The following is a 20,485-nucleotide window of genomic DNA, read 5'->3' on the forward strand; positions in this document are numbered from 1 at the left end:
GAAGTTTTAAAAGACTAAAGTTCTTCAAAAGCTGAAGAAATATTTCAAAAATCGAAGACCCGCAACTGGTATGGCCAATGTCAGATTGCTACATGACAATGCGTCATCCCACAAGGCGTCTATTGTACAAGACTTTCTGAGAAGGAAAATGTTGTTGTGCTCCCTCACCCTCCTTATTCGCCTGACCTTGCCCCGTGTGGCTTTTTTTGTTGTTCCCAAGGCTCAAAAAATACCCTTCTGGTCGAAAATTTGTGCAGCGCAAACACATCGGTTCTGCAATATTCCTTCAAATGCCTTCAAGGATTGTATTAGAAGACTGAAAATTTGCATATCTGTTAGTGGTGAATACTTCGAGGGGCCAAATAAAATTTTCATTGAAATCTATCAAGGATACATATTTATGTGCTTAGATGCATTCATATTTGAATAATCCTCGTACGTTTACGATAATGGAGACAATGTACCAGCCAAACTTGCACCTTTTATAACCCAAAACAAAACTTATTTTACTGTTATTGTATTTAATATAATTATGAAATTATAATCAATGTGTACACTGCAGTTACATGATCAAATAACAATAATGGACGAAGCAAACATTTGACATAAATATAACATATACAACAACCATTCAAACAAAATTGTGCGGACTCAGTTAGATGGAGTCTGAATTTGTTTACGAGAGGTAATAGGATGTTCAACACCACTCACGCCCATAGCGCCAGCTTAAGCGGAACTCTGTTTTACAGATATGTTGAATAGATTCCCTAGCTCCAAAGAAAAAGGAAAATATAAAACGTTGAGGGTGGAGTGGCATTTTACGGCCGCCACACGACACTTAAAAACTGATACTGTGATGGTTAAACAAATACTAGAAGTTTGTTTGAAAACATACATCATGAACCCAAATGGAATACAGCTAATTAAGGTGGCAGACACCTCCTTTTATTGTTTATAATTATATTCCTACTGACTCCTTACAATAATGAAATAGTACAACATCATGTTTCTTCCGAGATATTTTGTTGACATCTTTAATAGTTTAATCCCGATGCCACCGCCTTTCGAATGTTCACTAAATTTATGAACTAAAAAGTGTTTTGTCCCTAAAAATGATAGTATATTAGAATATAAGTGCAGTGGAAAAATAGTCACTGTTATCGACTAATAAAAACTATATACAATTGTTGATTGAACTAATGTTGAAGCAATGCAAATTAAAAAGCGTCTATCCACGAAAATCAATTCATACATTGTGATCATAAGATAGATCTGAGTATATGAGCCGCGCCATGAGAAAACCAACATAATGGCTTTGCGCGCAGTCTGGTCAGGATCCATGCTGTTCGCTTTCAAAGCATCTTGCAATTATAGAAACAGTTAGCGAACAGCATGGATCCTGACCAGACTACGCGGATGCGCAGGCTGGTCTGGATCCATGCTGGTCACAAACCCATTATGTTGGTTTTCTCATGACATGGCTCATATATGTCATAGTAAGTACTTTGGTGCTTCCGTGTATATGTCAAAAATATACATTTAAATTGTATACAATGAAGGAATTGTCTGTAGAAAACATCAAATGCATGACACATTGCCCGCTTCAAAATATTAAGCCGGCGAAGATGCGAAAAATAAAGTTAATTAAAGTGTCTTTAAAATAATACACGATAATTATGACAATGTTACCCATTTGCATTCGAGTGATATATTTCTCTACCCATACCGGATCTTTGTCAATTCTCTTCCCACAACAGCCGTAACAGTCCAGCTTACAGCACGCACTCTCTTCAAACTCATTCATAAAGCAACCCATCTGTCTGATACAGATACAACGGCCACAAGAGCATAAGGGAGGAAAATTCATTTCATATCCCCACTCAAGGTTAACGCATTTACAACATATGCAATCGTCCTCTACATCTTCGATAGGCATCATGTTGCCATATGCAATTAAGCTCCCGTCGGGATAAAAATTTTGAGCCGCTTTTAGGCACGAACAGCAAATTAATGAGCAACACGTGAAATTCAAGCAACCGCAGTCATACCTGTAAAGACAGCAGGCGCACGCACTTTTCTGCTTACATGTTGATTTTCGAACCATGTTTTTCACAGAAGAGCCAATCATTGAAACGAATACTTTGGATGAATTTAAGGCTTTACCTTTACATGTCCACGAGTACAGCATTAATGTTAAGTTCTGTGGAAGATCTTCGAAGAGAAGCGCTAGAAACGTTTCCATCCAGCCGTGAAGTATTTGAAACCCAACAGACTTCAATTTCTTTTCTCCCGATTTCTTTCTTTTCCTCTTTTGTTTCTGGTCCCTTTCTCCAATTTCACGTACGGTTTCTCCAATGATGTTCAGCAATTTGACAATCGTGAACAATGTGCCGAGCAGTACGAAAATGCCGTAGGAAAACGTAAGATAATAGGTGTTATATTTCGGAAAACTGCATTCTGCAAACATAAAATACATATTTATTTTAATGACGAATTTAGTGATTAACATTGTCACAAATATCAAATCCTTTCCTCATTTCGAAATATTAGAAGATGTCATTCCGAAACCTTATAGCATCTTCTTACACGTTCAAAGATCTGGATCATGCTATTTTTAACCTAGGCAGAATGGATTGGAAATTTCGAAATTTGAAAAGTTTTTAACTTTGAAATTTATGTATTTTTAGTCTCTTTCGGGACATTAACATCCCGTTATGGCTTAATTTTGTTACTGGCTGTGGCAAAGGACGCAACTTGTAAACTAGTTCCGCTTTGGTGAAGCCAAACTTACTCCTTTCATGTAAATGAAATACTTGGAAGTTTATTTGTTCCGAAATTTTCGTAAATAAGAGAATCAAGCTATTGTTTATTTTTGCAGAACGGTATTTACGAATAATCTGAATCACGAGAGGGCAAACAATTATTCTACGTGTATAGATGTTAATCTTGAAACTCACCCATGCTCTTTGATCTGCTGTTGTTTATTAAAGCTATTACTTCATCTCGTTTTGGAAAAGAGAAAGCAAACTTTTCATTCGCCTTGTCAGAAGTCGTTCCCATTATCACATCAGCGAAGGACGTCCAATCTATGAAGACGTCCCCAATAATCAGCAACGCAGAGAAAATTCGTTTTAAAATGGTGAATACTGGAATTTTCATTCTGTGGTTCTTTGCTTCTTCTGTTTCGTCAGCGCTTTTTGCTTGCCCTTCTTCGTCAGTTCTAGACTTTCCTTGGCCTCTCATGATAACGGGTGTAATAGGTTCGTTTTGTACGTATCCTTCATTTGGATGACCATAGCCTCCAGCTTCAAGTTCTGGATTAGGTCGGGTGATCGTCGGTCCATAACCTATCGCCCGTGGCTGATATTCGATGGCTTTAAAGGAAACGGAATTAGTGCATAATGTTATAATTTTACACATATTGTTACAAGTTAATCTACATAATTGTGTTGTTCTATGCTGTAAAAGAGCAGGATTCGGGTGCCCACCGGTTAAAATTTCTACTTAAAATCACTTGCCCCTCGCCAATTTGGGTTTGAAACTTACTTCGGGTGTAGAATTCTTTCGTGCGAAGAAGCCATCCACCTGCCTTACGCAAGTTCATTGATCTACCAAGGTGCCTTCCCTAACCTGAAACAATGCCCAGAGGTGCACCTGGGGTCTTCCTCCACCATCAAACGATTGACAGTCGGTATAAGTTATAACCAATAATTGTGACGGTGTGACGTTAAACTCGACAAACAAAATAGTTGCAGAAACATATTTGTATATTATAATATCATCATGAGTGGAATTGCAAGTACGATAGTCCTACAATGTTGTCTCGACATGATAGGAAAAAGTATATTTGAATATCTTGAATATCTTAGACACAAATGCAAATTTCAGTCACCAGCATATGATGAATCAACAAAATACGTTAGAAATATGCTAAATGTTTGCACATTAAACCAAAGATTTATAAGAATGTCCCAAGTTGTGGTATTGAAATGTGTAGTATTATAATGAAAGAAAAAAACAATGAGCAAGACCCAATGGTTACGGATGATACTATCGCCAAAGATTATTTGTCTATACAACTACTTTTTACTTAGCCATGGCCCCATATTCACAAAACAGTTTTCGGTCTCAGCTGAGTTCGATAGTATATTTTACTAGAACGTCAATAGGGTCTATTAAATTCCAACTGAGACTGAAAATAATTACTTACTTAACATTTAAGTTTAAACATACAAATTAGATATAAATGACAAAATTTAATTGTGTTTCATTATCAAACTCAGCTGAGACTGAAAATGTTTTTGTACACATGGGGCCTAGTGACTAAATCTTCCTGCATTTATCCAAAACTTCGACATAGAAATCATCCTAAGAACACTTGATATTATTTGCAAAGACATTATTTTCATTCAAAAGTGTAAGTAGAGACAGCTCTGGGATGTACACGACAAAATTGTAATGAAACTTCTCAAAAGCTTTAGATATCACGTACTTGTAAATTGACATCTGGTATATACTGTAAAAAGATTTATATAATGCCTTTTTCATGATAAATATGTTCAAAACGCTGTAAATGCAAAGGCACCATTCAGGGCGCCTAATTCATCTTAATCTGGTACAAACATAGAGCTATCTGACCAGTGGGAAAGAATTAGAGAAAACCCCGAAAAGAGAGGGAGAGAGAGAGAGAGAGAGAGAGAGAGACTTACATTTTTAAAATATGCCGGTGCGAAACACAACCGTGTTTTGAAAACCTCGAACGTATTACAGCATCTTTCAATTATAAACAAAATCATCAGTTACGCCTTTGTCTGGTGTACACTTACCTTCTGGTATGAAAACTGGGTTGCGTATTGCCGGATGGGGTCCATAGTTATACATGAACTGCTGACTGACACTTCTGTGTATCTCCTGGCGCAGTGGGTAGTTAATTCCGCCATGATTCTGAACAACAGTCGAGCTAAATGCAGAACTTGAGCGGCTTACGTGCATTTTATTCTCTGTGTGTTAATGACCAATTATTCAGTCACTGATGTCTCAACTAAATTATGTAAAACCGATTTGATATCAACATTTTCAAGTCTTGCTATCGTGCACACTTAAGTGTGCCATTTTAACCTTTTGTTTAATATCGTGTAGTTTGCGAAATCGGCAAGTGGTTTTGTGCGCAATAGTTTGTCGACGACATGTACATATATAATACACAATTTTACTTCAGAACAAAATTTAGTTGAGAGATAACGGAAAATATTTCTGAAGAATGGGTACTGAATCTCTAAAACTGTCGCTTAGTCAGAACTCTCTGATCATGATGTCTATACCTCTGATAAATTTAAAATAGGTGATGAATTAAGGGAAATACGCCCAAACCCGTGACAGTCTGTGATTAAACCGTCACGGACATTATGACCGTCACGGCTTTTAGTAGATCTGGCCCCAATTTCCATTTGTGACCGCACTTTTTTTTATAAAATAAACGGATTCTGCCACATGCTCTTATATTCCACAACCTTGGTGGAAGCTGCGACCTTCCACACGCCATGTGGATGAGACTTTGCTGGTGCTCGGTAATTCAGTAGAAACAAAACTAGCAAACTAAGAGTTTGCCCTCCAAATCGATGCGAATTTTCATCGTAATAAACCCAGTCATTCGTCCTCTACCTCTGATCCATCCATTACTTGTGCAGAACAAATAGAGTTATGACATCGGATAACTGACAAAAATGGGAGGGGGTGGGGTATAAAATCGATTAACTTACGGACGTTTCGTAAGTTACAGTGATTGTTATAGCAAATAATATTTTAGATATTGCATGACGAAGCAATAAACGAAACAAAACATGGCGGCTGAAATTAAAGTTGGCCGCCAATCGTAAAATTACTTAGCTTACGGACATTTAATCATTCAAATGGTGCAAAATCGTTTATCATATAATAATAATATAATAATCAAATATGACAATACAATTTTCGTAAGTTTGTAAAACTGCGGCAAATATCTTGAAAGGTGACCGAAAATTTAGATTTTTGAAAAATAAAAGTGTTCTGCATTTCATTTCCATATCCTCGTGCTACGAAATTTAATTCCATAAAACGTGTTTAATAGCCTAACATAACTACGTGTTTAAAGAGTTCACCAGATTTAGACTAGCACCCAAAATGTTCCTGAATAATTCAATACCGCCCCAAAAAAGTGTAAAAAAATGGTGCGTACTGGATACTTGACATTCTGTCAACATCATTCCAGCGTATACGGCCATTTTCCTTTGGCGGATGAATAAAAGTAAGAAAAAAGTAAAATATTTATATGTAAATTGAATGTGTGATAGTCAATAAAATAGGGTAGTTACTACAGGCCCTTGATCTGCGATGCTGTATTCGGCTGTGGATTTTGACAGGCCTGAATCCGCAGGCGCTTGCTTCATGTATAATACGGTCTGGCAAAATCCACCGGATCCGAATGCATCACTGCAGATCAAGTTACTGCTTTAATAATCATTCTATCATATAAATATACTTTTATCTACTGTTACGTCAGTCAAAACCAGGCTGAAAACTCTAACTTTTTGACGCATGGAGCTTCGCAACTAAAACACGTAGATCTAGTTCCACCATAGAGTATTTTCCATATCTGATGAGAGTTGAATACCAGGTTTTGCATTGGTGTAATATAGGCTATGTTTCAAACAGAAAATTCGTAGGTATATAATTAATGCATTTATCTGTCAAAGCTGGATAATTTTATCCAGGTCAAAGCTACGTCAAGATCCGGTGCATGTTAAAAAAAACACAGAAAAAGTATTCAATGAAATGTATATTTCACCTTAAACAAAAGTGTGTGCAACTGATCGGTCTATAGTTCAACACTGAGTTTTGCTGGGCTAAAGTCAAAAGTTACAGGGAAAAAAATTGAAAATCTATTTCTAACGTGATGTAATAAAGCACTTACTGACTGTTCGGACTGAGAGCATGTTTTTTTTTACTATTGACTGGCAAGTCACGCAATAAGTGTATAATGTTTACTGTACAAAAGGGCATCTACCTACACTGTGGAATCTTATCTAGATCTCAGTTTAGTATCTAAGAACTTTACTCCATACTGAGAAAATTCACCAGCTCCAAATAAATAGGTGACAGTAAAATATGACGACACACCAGTTAAATTTATCATTTTATATATTTTCATAATAAATATCATTAACTGTAGAAATCTTAACAGAAACAAAAGGTAGTTACACATGAGCTTTACTTAAATGTATAAGCACAAAAATGATAACCAGGATTTTCACAATACATAAAGTACATCTTTTTTAAAATAATTAAAGCAAAAACAATCAAATGCTCAGCGATCTGACGTGAAATCAGAGACACTGGTCGGGCTGGTTCAATTTTCACATAATTGTTGACAAAATAATTCATTGTGTCCTGACATAAGAAATCTGTGTGCATGTTTAATAAACAGTTAGCAACTCTTAAAAATATACAAATACAGAAGAATTGGACATTGACACAAAAGGACAGTTACCGGTAATCACTGTCAATGAAATAGTACAGTTTAATAGTATTTCAAAGTAATTGATCAGCAGAGACAAATGGTCCCTGCGAGTATGACCTTTGACCTATTGACATCTTAAACAACTGAATACATGCAATCACCCTACTTAGTTTGATTTCTTTTTTGTTTTTGTTGGGATTAACGTCACACCGACAATTATAAGTCAAATGGCGACTTTCCAGCTTTTTAATGTGCCCCTTCGTGCATTACTTCATCACGAGCAGGCACCTTAGTAGACCCAGCAACCTTCTGCAAGCCGGCTGGATGGCTTCTTCAAATGACAAATTCAACGCCCCGAGCTAGGCTCGAACCCAAATCTGTGAAGGGAAAATGATTTGAAGTCAGCGACCTGAACCACTCGATCACGGAGGCCACTCAGAATTCTGATGGTCCAATCATTCTCCTGTAACTGTTTTCGGCCTCAACTTTACCAACTGACCAAGGGTTGTCTACTGACCAAGGGCAATCACCCTATGAAATTCAATGACCACAGGTTCAAGTGTTTAAAACTATTGCTTGGAAACTATTTTCTACCTCGTGGTCAATTTGACATTGACCTTTGACCAACTGACCTCCGAAACTACAGTCCTCCAAAATTATCCTAGGCTGTTTGAAATCCGTAGATGCAAGACTTCCCTTCTTATCGACAGCACATGTACATACTGACTTACAGACTGGTTAACAAACTAAGGAAAATACTTTTCTTTTTCAAAGAGAGGCATAACTGTCAATGATCAATACTGGCATCATTAAAAATGGTGCCTTAATGATCGCATTTTTTAACACAGACACTCTCCTTAACTTTCATTTATTAAGCAAGAATATATCTATTGAAAACGAAAATATAGCAAAAATATGAGAATATATGTATAAGACCAACATTTATACATTGCGAAACCTAAAAGCTAACTTCATTAATTTTCGTATCTGATCATGTCTGCTTTAAATATTTTAAATTACACCCAACCAAAGAAGTATAGATTTATTTTTATAGCTCTTTGACCCAACTGATCAGGCAATGTTCGAGGTTTATATTAAAATCACAATATGAAGTTTTCAATAATTTTTTTTTCAGATTTAAAGCGACACAATCGTTAAGTAAATGGGCCAATAAAATAATACTAGGGTACCTGTTATTTCGTCAATTTGTTTGGCTTACTTTTTCGGGCATCTACAAACCCTTTTTTTTAAAAACCTTAAAAGGGCCCTAAAAAAAAAAAACTTTATTTTCGTAAATTCAAAAACGAACTGTCCCCCCTTTTTGAACTGTGGTTACTGTCATGGTGCATACCCCCGCCTTAAAGTCAAACTCAAGACCCCCAGACTTGTGGGCCCTGCCCCTTTTCCTCTTGAACTTGCAGCGGCAAAATCTTCTTGATATGAAAAAAAAAACAAAAAAAATTTAAAAGACTTTATTTTTTAATATGAAATCAACATTCTGAAAAGACGTAATACAAATATCAAAAAAAATTAAACACAAATTTAAAAAAAAGAAAAATGGAAGGTAAACTTGAAAGTCTAACGATAAAACTATATTGCCCAGTTACAATGGGGCCCCTGAAGCGATTTAACATCGCGTTAAAAGGTTTAAGCAGGTAAAAGTTACGGTTAACTCTGTACTAAAAGTCATTATATAAAAAAACAATTTTCCGATAACTTATAATTTAAACAAAATCAAAAAAATTGAATTTAAATCTTGTTTAAATGAAGTTACACTGATTTAAAAAATTAATTTGTTTTAATGAAAAAATTATTATAATCTTATCAAATAAAATGTACAGAATGCCTTTAATTTTTTCCGGCTGAGTGTAAAGTTACTCAAGAAGATTTAACCTAGTTTCTAATTCCTCAATCCTGTTTTTAGCAGCATAAAACCTTCTGGTCTCTGGGGGCCAGGCAGCCAAGATCAGCTGCCATCTAAGCGGTGATCTGTTTGCCTGTTAGCTATTCAGTCAGAAAATTATCAGTAAAATTCCTTTGAATCCGTAAAAAAGTGGTACTGCCCAACTTAAATGATGCCCATCCTTTTTAAAATTTATCGGGGTAATGGAAAGTTACAAATAAATGCAAGATTTCATTTTCACCTTGTCTAGTTTTGTTGTTTGCTCTAAATTCCCTTTTCCCCTGTTGGCTCAGTGTCATCTTAAGTTTTTAATGCACCTCCTGAGCTTTTAATTTGTTATACACTATTTTTTCACAAATTCTTCAACCTATTTCTAAACAAGTCATGAAGCTATATTGGAAACTGTATTTGTACAAAATTATTTAAAACGGGTGCTTTGAGAAAACCGTTCCCAAAACTGCCAAATCATCTAAATAGTCGTTTTTATAATTGTTTACTTAATCCACTGTGCTGCGCTTTCTTGACCCAAAAAAGAGCCTATACTACTAGTCTATGTAAAGGGCCCCTTTTTGGGGGAAAAACTCGAAAGAAATCTGAGTTTTTTGGGTATTCAAGGGCCTTTTTCCGAAGTCCCTTGGCCCGATTTGGAATTTTTCGAACTTGGCCGAGCCTTATTGGCAAAAAAATTTTTGTTGAATTTTGGTAAAGATGGGAGGAAATGTTCGCTTGAGTGGAAAAGCTTGTTCAGACCACCCAGACAACGACTGGAAAATCAATATGCCCTCCCACATTCGTGTGGGGGTGAATAAATTTATGCTTTTGTCAATTTAAACATAGAAAATTTCCCCCTTAGATTTTGTGCTATGCCAATTTTATGGCTTTTATCCTGAATTTCAGACAATCAAAATTCTAATGGAAGATTTTTTTCTATCAAATTCCCCCAACATTCAATTTAGTCTGCAGGTTTGGTGTTTTTTAATTCAAGTTACAAAATTCAATAGCCGTTTTTCTCGAATAAAAAATCAGACAAAAATTTTCCTTAAAGCTGAACTCCGTAATATGGTTTAATTTTATGTCGAGTTCCAGTCTGAATTTTCGTTGCATATTGTTTTTTGTAATTTCTTTTTTTTGTTTCTAACCTTTCCCCTGCCGGAAAAGGGTTTCGCCTTTGCGACCGTGCAGACCAAGATCAGCCTTAGGGACGGTCTGCATGTTGGTATTCATCAGTAAATTTTCACTAAAACACCCTTGAATAAAAATTTATAGTAATGTCCAAATTTGAATGATAGACCGTCCTTTTAGAAATTTAGCAGGGAAAATTTAAAAAAACCAGTGAAAGTTGCTTTTTTGAGAAGGTGGGTAAACACCCTAGTCTGTTTTTCTTAAAAATTCTTTCATGATCAATTATGAACTGTGTAGACATTGCTATGTGTTTTTACTCTTGTTGAATAACCATTCATTCAGAAAAAAAATGGAAGATCACAAACTGAAGCCTGAAAAACCCGTTAATGATAGGAAAAATTGAAAGATACCACTAAAAAATTATATAACAAGCCCCGCCTTGCGGGTGTGACGTCATTGTTTTTTTTTTGTAAATAAAAATAGGGGCCTACCGATTTCTAAGCAAAAAAAAGGGCCTCATTCTTGCAAAAAGCGGATAGATTTTATGTTTCTTGATGTACAGTGCCCTTTATGATGGTGAAAAAACGTTGCAATTTTAAAAAAAGAAATGTTTTGAAGTTTATGAGAAAGTTACAAAACAAATCCCAAACCCAAGAAAATGATTTCTAACCCAAAAAGGGGGCAATAATTTCCCAAAATCGGATGGAGTTACGCTGCTTGCTGCACAGGGTCAGTTTATGATGGGGAAAAAGTGTTGCAAGTTTCAAAGAAAATAGCTTTGATAGTTTAAAGAAAAAGTGACCTAAAAAAAAAATTTAAACCAAAAAATCTGATTTTTTAAAGCCCAAAAAGGGGCCTAATCTTGCAAAAAGCAGGATGGGTTTATGTTTCTGCTGTATGGGCAATTATGTGGTGAACGGTTGCAATTTTTAAAGAAATAGTTTGTATTTTGGGAAAAAAAAAGTGCCCCAAAACAAAAAACAAACCAAAAAAATGATTTTCTGTAAAAAAAGGGGGAAATAAATCTTGCAAAAAGCAAGATGGGTTATTTTTCTTCGTACAGGGCAGCTTATGAGGGGTGAATAGTATTCCAGTTTCAAAGCAAAGCTTTGACGTTGGGAAAAAAAGTTGACCAAAACTAAACTTCCCCAAAAATCTGATATTTTTAATTTAAAAAAAGGGGGGCCATAATCTTGAAAAAAGAGGGGTTATTTTTGCTATACAGGGTCAGTTTGATGGTGAACAAGTATTCCAATTTTCAAAGAAATGCTTTGTAGTTTAGGAAAAATGACCTAACCAAAAAAATTTAAAAGGAAACGCCGACCAGACGCCGACGCCGACCCGACACCGAAGCGACGGTGACGCCGACACCGCTAAATGATGACTAACTCCATTTTTTTTTAAAAAAAATCAGATGAGCTAAAAATTGGCTTCCCATCAGTAAAAATGCCACCTGTTTTTAGTCTTTAAATACCTAACACTTAATATCCTTCCATTTTTTGCTAAGGCCAAGAAAGAAACACAATCCTTTCGTGTTCTATTTGCTGGACTTTAAATAATGCTTTTATTATCCTATCATCACAATAATATTCTTCTGCCCCACTGAACATTTCCAACACATTGTCATCTGAGTTGTGGATGGTTTAAGGCAAGAAGGCTTACCAGGAAGAGGGTCCTTTTCCCCGGGAGGAATGTACAGGCGAATGTTTAAACACCCCCTGAATTTTGTCAAGCTGTAACCTGTGAAAACCACGTCTGCGTAAGATAAAGTTTACATCAAAACAAATGTAAAAGAGTGAAATGAGGGAAGGAGTTAGAAAAGAAAGAGATTTGTTAGGTAGAGGCTTTTTAAAGTTTTGTTTTTGAAAAAATGTAATATTTTTCCTAATCCATAAGATCAAAAGTACAAAAAAAATTAAAAATTTTTGCGTATGTTATTACTTTTAAAAAATAGTTGGATTTCTTTCTAAAAAGGTTTTCAAGAAGAAGATATAAGATATGCAATAAGAAATAGATCCTTTTCCATTTTCCAGTTTTTTTGTGACCCCGGGTTTTTCCTATGAACTCTGTGTTAATGTAATTTAGATGGCTTTTTTTTAAAAGGCGGGGAGGAATCTGTTTATCTTTAAACAAACAAAATTACAAAAAAAGCCAGTTCTTTATAATGTATAGGTAAGGTAATTTGTTTACGAAATGTAAGTATGGAAAAGTAAACCCCTGCTTAAGCGGCCAGTAAAGGGAAAAGCAAAAACCCTGGTGCTACGACAGGTACCCTTATAAAAAAGTTGAAATAAGTCAAAAGGACAATTTGGGAGTTAGCGACTGGGTTTAAAACCACAGGCCGTTAATACAGGGGGCCACTAAGCAGGTTTTACTGTATTACCTAAGTCCCAAAAGACATCTTGTAAAGCCACCAGGTACGTTTGCACTGACAGACACAACCTCAAACCCAACACTGTACTCTCTGAAGAAAAAAATAAGTTAAAAGAATCAAGTGCTGAGAGTTAAACTTTCTTGTCTTTCACCCCTCAAGCTATAAATATTAAACCTTGCTCATTTTTTCAGCATACTCTCAGATCATTGTGTTTAAAAAAAAAAACGTTTTAACAAAAATGATGCAACAAATTAAACCCAGGGAATTGATTGAAGGGTCAGCAGAGACGGGGGGTAATTATTTAAATTTTGGAAACGGGCATATCTTAAGAAACTAGAGCTATCACTGAGGGACTTTTTCCTTTTTGTGAATGATGAGTGGACCATTTTTTAAGTTTGAGAAAATCTCAGTTTTGTAAAAACATGGTGAAGACATAAAAGTAACAAAAAACCAAGTAAAATAGGGACAAAAAAGGTCTTTTGGCTGTAATAGGGAATTTATTCAATGTGGGTGAGATTGAAAAATTATTTTCAAGATTAAATTAAATTTTTTTGTAATAAACAAACAAATTGAAAGTGCATCATAAAGGGACATGAAATGTAAGTAAAAAGGGGAAAATCATGCATATTGCCAGATTAATGGACCTTGTATCTACATAATTGTGCGATGGTTTAGTTGAAATCTTTCCAAGTCTGAACCCAAAACCCATTTAGTAAAAACACGATATGTGAAATGCATAAAAAATTCCCCAAAATTTAAGTAAAACTGGGGCAAAATTTCATGACATTTTGGGGGTCGATTTTGGGCCCCTTATGAAAATTTGGGGTGACAAGGAAAACTATTTCAAGTTTGAAGCAAATAAATCAAGTAATAAAACACATCAAAACTTTAATCAAGGTGCGGACGCAAAGGCAGGCACTGATGCCAGATTAAGTAGGACGGCTTCCTAAAACGGTTTAAAAATTAAAGGAGTGTATATTGTTAGGCATAATTGTTGATTGTTTCTCAATTTCTTTTAAACTAATTCAGATCAAGGGACTTAAAAGCTTTTGATGGTGGGGGAAGATAGTGTCCCCACCCGGGTAGTATTCCATTACTAGGTAGGCCCAAAACTTTCATAACCCATGGAAAGCTGGAAAGCTAATTCCAATCAAAGATTTACAAAAGAAAAGATTCCCCAAATAGGTGTGGGGAAAGTTGTTTCCCAAACAAGAAACTTTAAATAAAAAGTGAATGAAGTTTGCCTGCAAAAAAGCCCCTACGGGAAAGGGCCCCTAATTTTCTCTACTGCATAAACAAAATAACTGATATTGTCAAGATGTATAAAAAATTTTTATACTATAAATATGTTATAAACACATTTGGGTTTAAAAAATGTGTATATAAAAACCCACGTTGTTTTCATATTGAATTTTTTGGCGATTATAAAAATGTTATCATGTAAGTTTTTATAGTAACAACAAAGGAAAAATTAATTTTTAAAAAAAAAAAAAAAAAAAAAAAAAAAAAAATTTATAATAAAGTCCACAAAAAAACTCTTTAAGGTAGAGATGGTCAAAATACACCTAAAAATGGATGTCTGCTGCTGACCAGAAAAGGGGTCTCGTTTTTTCTACCGCCAGAAATTTAAAAAAGTTCCAAAAAAATCTTTTATAGTAAAAAAAAAAATGGCGTAATTCTAAAAAAAAGGGGCCCTATGGGGTGAACATTTGGTCCAAGTTACATAAAAACCCCCCATTTTGAAAAAAAATGTTCCGAAAAAGTCATTCTTGAATCTGCCTTTTGGACCTCTAAATAGATTTGACCTTTAACCTGGGACCGGGTTTCTTGCCATGCTGTTGTCTCTCCGGGGAATATTTGTGCCAATGTATCAATTGCTTTGCATGCAAAGTTTGCTGGACGGGAAAAAAAATCTCTTGCCTTTGATCTCAAAGTGGACCTTGACCTTTTTAAGCTAGGGTACTGGGTTTTGCGAAAAACGTTCTCAAGGGGAAAACATTTGTCCCAAGAAATATTAAAATCCCTTCTGGTGGCAAGTTTGGACGGGACAAAAAAAAAACTCTGTGACCTTTGCCCCCCAATTGTGCCTTGACCTTGGGCTAGGGGCCCGGGTTTGCGCTGACACTCGTCTCATTTTGGGGAAAACATTTGTTCAATGATATTAAAAACCCCTTAATAAATGTCAGTTAGGGCCCGGGACACAAAACAGCCCCTGTTCATGCTTGTTAACTTTGACTGCTAAGTTCCCTTAAACCTTTGAGCTAGGGGTTGAAATTTGTGCATGCCATCTCTTTTATGAGGTACTTTGTGCCAAGAAATATTAAAATCCCTTCTAGATGGGAGATTTATGGCCGGAAGGAAAAAACCCTTTTGACCGGGGGCCCCCAATTGTGCCTTTGCCCTTTTAACTAGGGGTCCAGGTTTTGCACTGACACGTCGTCCCCTCATGAGGAACATTTGTCCCAAGAAATGTTAAAACTTTCATGGGGGCAGATTTGTGGGGGACGGGAAAAAAGGCCCTTTGCCTTTTGACCCCAAATTGTGCTTTGCCCTTTTGAGCTGGGGGTTCGGTTTTGCGCATGACCTTATCTATCAGGGGAAAACATTTGTCCAAAGTAAACTAAAATCCCTTAAAGGATGGGGAGTTTCGGACCGGACGGAAAAAAGCCCTGTTGACCTTTGACCCCCAATTGTGACCTTGCCCTTTGAGCGGGGGCCCGGGTTTTGCGCAGACCGTCGTTCCATGGGGAACATTTGTCCCAATAATATCAAAACCCCTTATGGTGATTTGGACCGGACCAAAATTGCGGACGGGGACCGGACACAGACGGAATGAGGGAAAAAGTGCTTTTCCTTGCCCCCAAAACTGGTTTCAACCAGTAGGGGACAAATAATAAATTCACCTTAAAAGAACATAAAATCTTATTTTGGGACCGACATTAACCCAAAAGGGCAATTATCTTTTTGCTATTGCCATTTTCACCTGATATACGGGTTATTTTTGTGAGTCTCGGATGTTACCACACCCTCCAGCAGTTAACCTTTCCACTGCCCTGTTATCAAAAACAGAATTTTATACATTTAAAGAATTACTCTTTCCATGAACATTAACAAAATGAATTTAATTTTTTCCGAAAACGTTTAATTAAAACGAATTACACACTGCATGTAAGTTACCCCTTTCCACTGACTAATTAACTAAAATAGAAGTTTCATATTTCCACTGACCAGTTAATATATATTATTACATGACTGTATTCTATTGTTTCTCTGATTGGCTGAAAATGGTTCGAAAAAAATATACATATCATATCAATTATCTTGGGTTATAAATAGTCAAAATAAAAATGATCGAATTTGGGGCTTGGAAAACCAATACAACCTGTTTTTGGTTAAATTTTCCTTATTTCTTTAAAAAATTTACGTTTTTAATAACAAGACGACTTTCTTTTATTATGAAAACAAAAAATTTTAAATTTTTTTCATAGGTTGATATAAAGATACTTCGCTCGGTGAATATTTTCCTCTTTTTTCGGGTTGAAAAATCCTGATATCACCTATAAAAAAAGTCGATAATTGTATAATAACACAAGTTAAACCCCCAAAAGTTATTTTTTTCCTTAATTTACCCTTTCAATGAAGTTATTTAAAAACTAAGTTCAAATTTCAAAAGTTACAGATTTCCCTGATGGTTAACTACATGTAAAACATAAGTTACTTTTTTTTTGTTTTACCTTTTCCACTGACCATTTAACTAACACAGAAGGTACCATTTTCGTAAAGTTACATTTTCTATTGCCCAAAAAACTGACATAAATTTACACATTTATTCGTTACATATTCCAAGTTTTTTAAAAATAAGTAGAAGTTTCATTTCTGAAATCACTTTCCCATGCAGTTTTGTTTCTCTGCTTATTTTAAGTCAAATTTTCCTTTTTTCAAAAAACCCTTGAGGTGAAGCAGGTTTTTTTTCACTAAGTCAATCAAATTTTAAGTAAATAACAAATCATAAAATTCACAAGATAAAAATCATATATATCTGCTAGAGCTAAAAGAGCTCTTCCATTCATATCTATTGAAATAATTTTACAAGTTTGACCAAACTGCCCATAATCTGTCAATTTTTCACTGACTATAATAAAAATAATTTTATACGCTGATTAACTGGGAAAAAATAGACATCAATCAACTTATTGTGTACATACATGTAATACTAGATTAAGCATTTTATGGGCATCGTTGGGATGTCTGGAATTAAATGATAAATGAATTTTTTTAAAAAACATGAAATAATTTGCATGTTTTTTTGGGCCCTGATTCCCCCTAATTAGCCCCATGATAATCATTATCATAAGTGACTTACTCTTTTCTCTATTGTTTTTGAAAGGATCAAAGTTTGGTGGCGAGAATTCAAAAGTTCTGACCCGAGAGTGTAGGTATGTTTTGTTCTTCTCATACTGCGAAAAACGGGGTTTGTAGGTAGCGTTTTCTTGTTCTCTATCAGCTTGCCAGATAGGGGGCTGTTGACCCAAACACCATCTTTTTACGGGGGTGGATCTCTGAAATACAAATACAAAAATTTGGGATGGAAACTGTTTCTTAGCTTTAGTTTTTTTCATTGAAATTCCAGTTCCTGAAAAAAAAGGGTTGAAGAGAATACATTTTTTTTTGAGAAACTAAAAAAAAATTTTTATATTTTGTTTTAAGATTTCTCATGAACTTTTCCCCAAATCGTAAATTTATTGTTTTCTAGCAAAAGCTTTGAATACTGACTTTAGATTGTATATTATTTACAGAGCTAACCCTGTTTTTTAAGAATTGTTTAAAACCCCGTTTTTCATCGTCAAAAAAGATTGTATTGCTATTAACCTTTTACTGTACAACTTTTGAATCCAAAATCACATATGTGAAATCTTTAAAATATTCGTAGGGACTATTTTCTTTTGGTTTCGGGGTTTGAGTCAACCCAAAAAAACAAAAAAAATTCCCATTCATTTTATTTTCAAAAGTTGAAACCCATAATTCATTCCCATAAAATTTGCTGTTTTGACCAAAAAACCCCAAATTTTTAGCCCAGAAATTAAATGATTTTACAGTAATATGAAAAAGGTTGTAGTGTCAGTATGACCTTTTTTTCTCACTATTTCAAAGCTACCAAAACTGGTTAAAACAGATACAATTTTTATCCTTAACAAATGTTTTTTTTGGCTCAAAAAACAGGGTCCCCGAATTCAATTTCAGGGTAAAGTTAAGGCCCTTTTCAAAGCGTTTCTGAAAATGTAGGTCTAAAAGTTGTACAGTTACCAACTTAAATTTCTGGACGAAATTTTTTTAACCTTTTCCATGTTTTTATAATTTTCACCCAAATTAAGCTGCAGAATTTCAAAAAAACGTCTTATATGTTTTCCCTGATATTACCATAAAGAACCCCCAGTCTAACTAAAATTTCATGATCAAAAAATTTCCTTAAAATTTTTACTTCTGTTAAAATAGACTTTGTTTTTGCTTGGAGCTTGAAACCTCAAAATTTGGGTTATAATATATTTTTAGTTTGATTTTGAAAAAATTTTGTAAAATCAAAACAAAACATCGAGGTAGAATATTTTTTTTCCCTCCTTATCTAACCCAAAATTTGCTATGAATTTTATTTCTGAAAAAGTCTTCGAAAAAAAAAAAAAGCAATGTAATAGAAAAAAAGCAATATATGAGCCGTCCCATCGGAAAACCAACTAGGGGGTGCAAACCAGCAGGATCCGACCGCCTGGCATCCGCGCAGTCTGGTCAGGCTCCATGCTGTTCGCTTTAAAGCCTTTTGGGAAATTGGAAAAAAACGTTCGAAAAGCAGGACCCTGACCAGACTGCGGGATGCGCAGGCTGGTCTGGATCCAGCTGGTCGCACACCCACTATTTTGGTTTTCCCATGGCAGGCTCTATGTCTTTTTGTACTGAAGTCATAAAATTAAAAACAAATCAAATTAAACTGCCAATTGTTTTTAATTCTAATAATTTAAATTCATTTTACTTACTAAACAGATGCTTTTCTCATCTATGAGTAATGTGAAATCACTAATATCTGAGATAAATTCAAAAACCCTTTAAAACCTTTTTTTGGGGGGGGGATAAAAGTTGTGTTCTCATTACCAAAAAAACTCAGGGTGAAGTTAAACTGCCTAAAGTTGTTTTTGTAACTACAGCGCTACCCGCTGGTATAAAGAATCAGCCTTTAAAGTAAAATTGTAAACTAAAAACACTAACATTTGACGACATGGTTTGTATCCCCTTCAACTAAAAATATAATTTAGCCGCGCCCTGAAAATCAAAATAGTGTCTTTGCGACCAGCATGGATCCCGACAGCCTGCGATCCCCCAGTCCGGGCAGGTCAGTGTTGTTCACTTGATTTTTGTAATTGTATAGGCTTTGAAAGCGAAAAGCATGGATCCTGACCAGACTGCCAAAGGCATGCTGGCTGGATCCATGCGGGCAAAAACCAATTGTTGTTTTCCCCTGGGTGGGTCAATTTTTAAAAAAAAAAAATTCTGAGGTCACCAAAGTTCCTTCTCCAAACTAAATAATTTACCCTTTTCTGTTATTGTCTTTTGTAGACTGCGCTGAGGCTGGGTTTACTTCGTTCAGTTTTTGGGGTTGCACGATGTTTTATCTGTCTTACCTTTTTCTGTTTTTGTCTGGTAAATAAACACCAGACTGCGAGGTGGGTTTGTTAGTTCAAATCTGTACTGTGGGTTGTCCGGTGTTTATCTTTTACCTTTTCTGTTTATGTCTGGGAAGTAAACACCAGATGCTGATGGCTGGTTAGACTTCAGTTCAAGTCTGTATTGAGGGTTGTCACTGATGTTATATCTGTCTTACCTTGTCTGTTATATGTCTGGTAAGTAGACACCAGACTGCTGATGGCTGGTTAGACTTCAGTTCAAGTCTGTATTGAGGGTTGTCACTGATGTTATATCTGTCTTACCTTGTCTGTTATATGTCTCGTAAGTAGACACCAGACTGCTGATGGCTGGTTAGACTTCAGTTCAAGTCTGTATTGAGGGTTGTCACTGATGTTATATCTGTCTTACCTTGTCTGTATTGTTCGTAAAATAGACACCAGATGCTGATGGGGTTGACTTCTTCAAGTCTTATTGGGGTTTCATGTTTATTTCTGTCTTCCCTTTCTGTTATATGTTATTGCAGAACCAGACGCTGACGGGGTGGGGGCTTCAGTTCCAAGTCTGTTTGGGGTTTTTATGTGTTAATCTGTCTTTTTTTAGGGCCCTTCCTTTGCTTGCCAGGTACTGTTGGATGAAATGTATGCACAAAACTTATAACTATTCACTAACAGGATGATTATCTGTATTGAAGATGAAAACAAGCCAATGTAATTAGATATTAAATCATGTCTGTTTATGAAGTTAAAAATTTAGTCTTGTGCTAAAATTCATGAGCCCCTGCCCTGGAAAAAACCCACATGTGGCTTTTCGACCAGCATGGATCCAACCCGCCCCGCGTCCACACAGTTGGTCAGGATCCATCTGTTTGCTTTTCAAAAACCCCATTTGGGAAATTAGAGAAAATGTTGCGAACGCATGG

General features: G+C 35.5%; 1 protein-coding gene across 1 annotated transcript; it reads right to left on the reverse strand.

Moving 5' to 3' along the window:
• Positions 1 to 505: 505 nt before the first annotated feature.
• On the reverse strand, positions 506 to 5,085 carry LOC123530701 (uncharacterized). The gene is made up of 3 exons (XM_045311454.2): positions 4,827 to 5,085; positions 2,958 to 3,374; positions 506 to 2,457 (listed from the first exon to the last, which is right to left on the reverse strand). Exons 1-3 carry the CDS (start codon positions 4,990 to 4,992, stop codon positions 1,604 to 1,606), a joined length of 1,437 nt encoding a protein of 478 aa, XP_045167389.2. The 5' UTR covers positions 4,993 to 5,085; the 3' UTR covers positions 506 to 1,603.
• Between the last annotated feature and the right edge of the window lie 15,400 nt (positions 5,086 to 20,485).

This window comes from Mercenaria mercenaria, chromosome 11 (genome assembly GCF_021730395.1).
Source record: "Mercenaria mercenaria strain notata chromosome 11, MADL_Memer_1, whole genome shotgun sequence".
Taxonomy (NCBI): domain Eukaryota; kingdom Metazoa; phylum Mollusca; class Bivalvia; order Venerida; family Veneridae; genus Mercenaria; species Mercenaria mercenaria.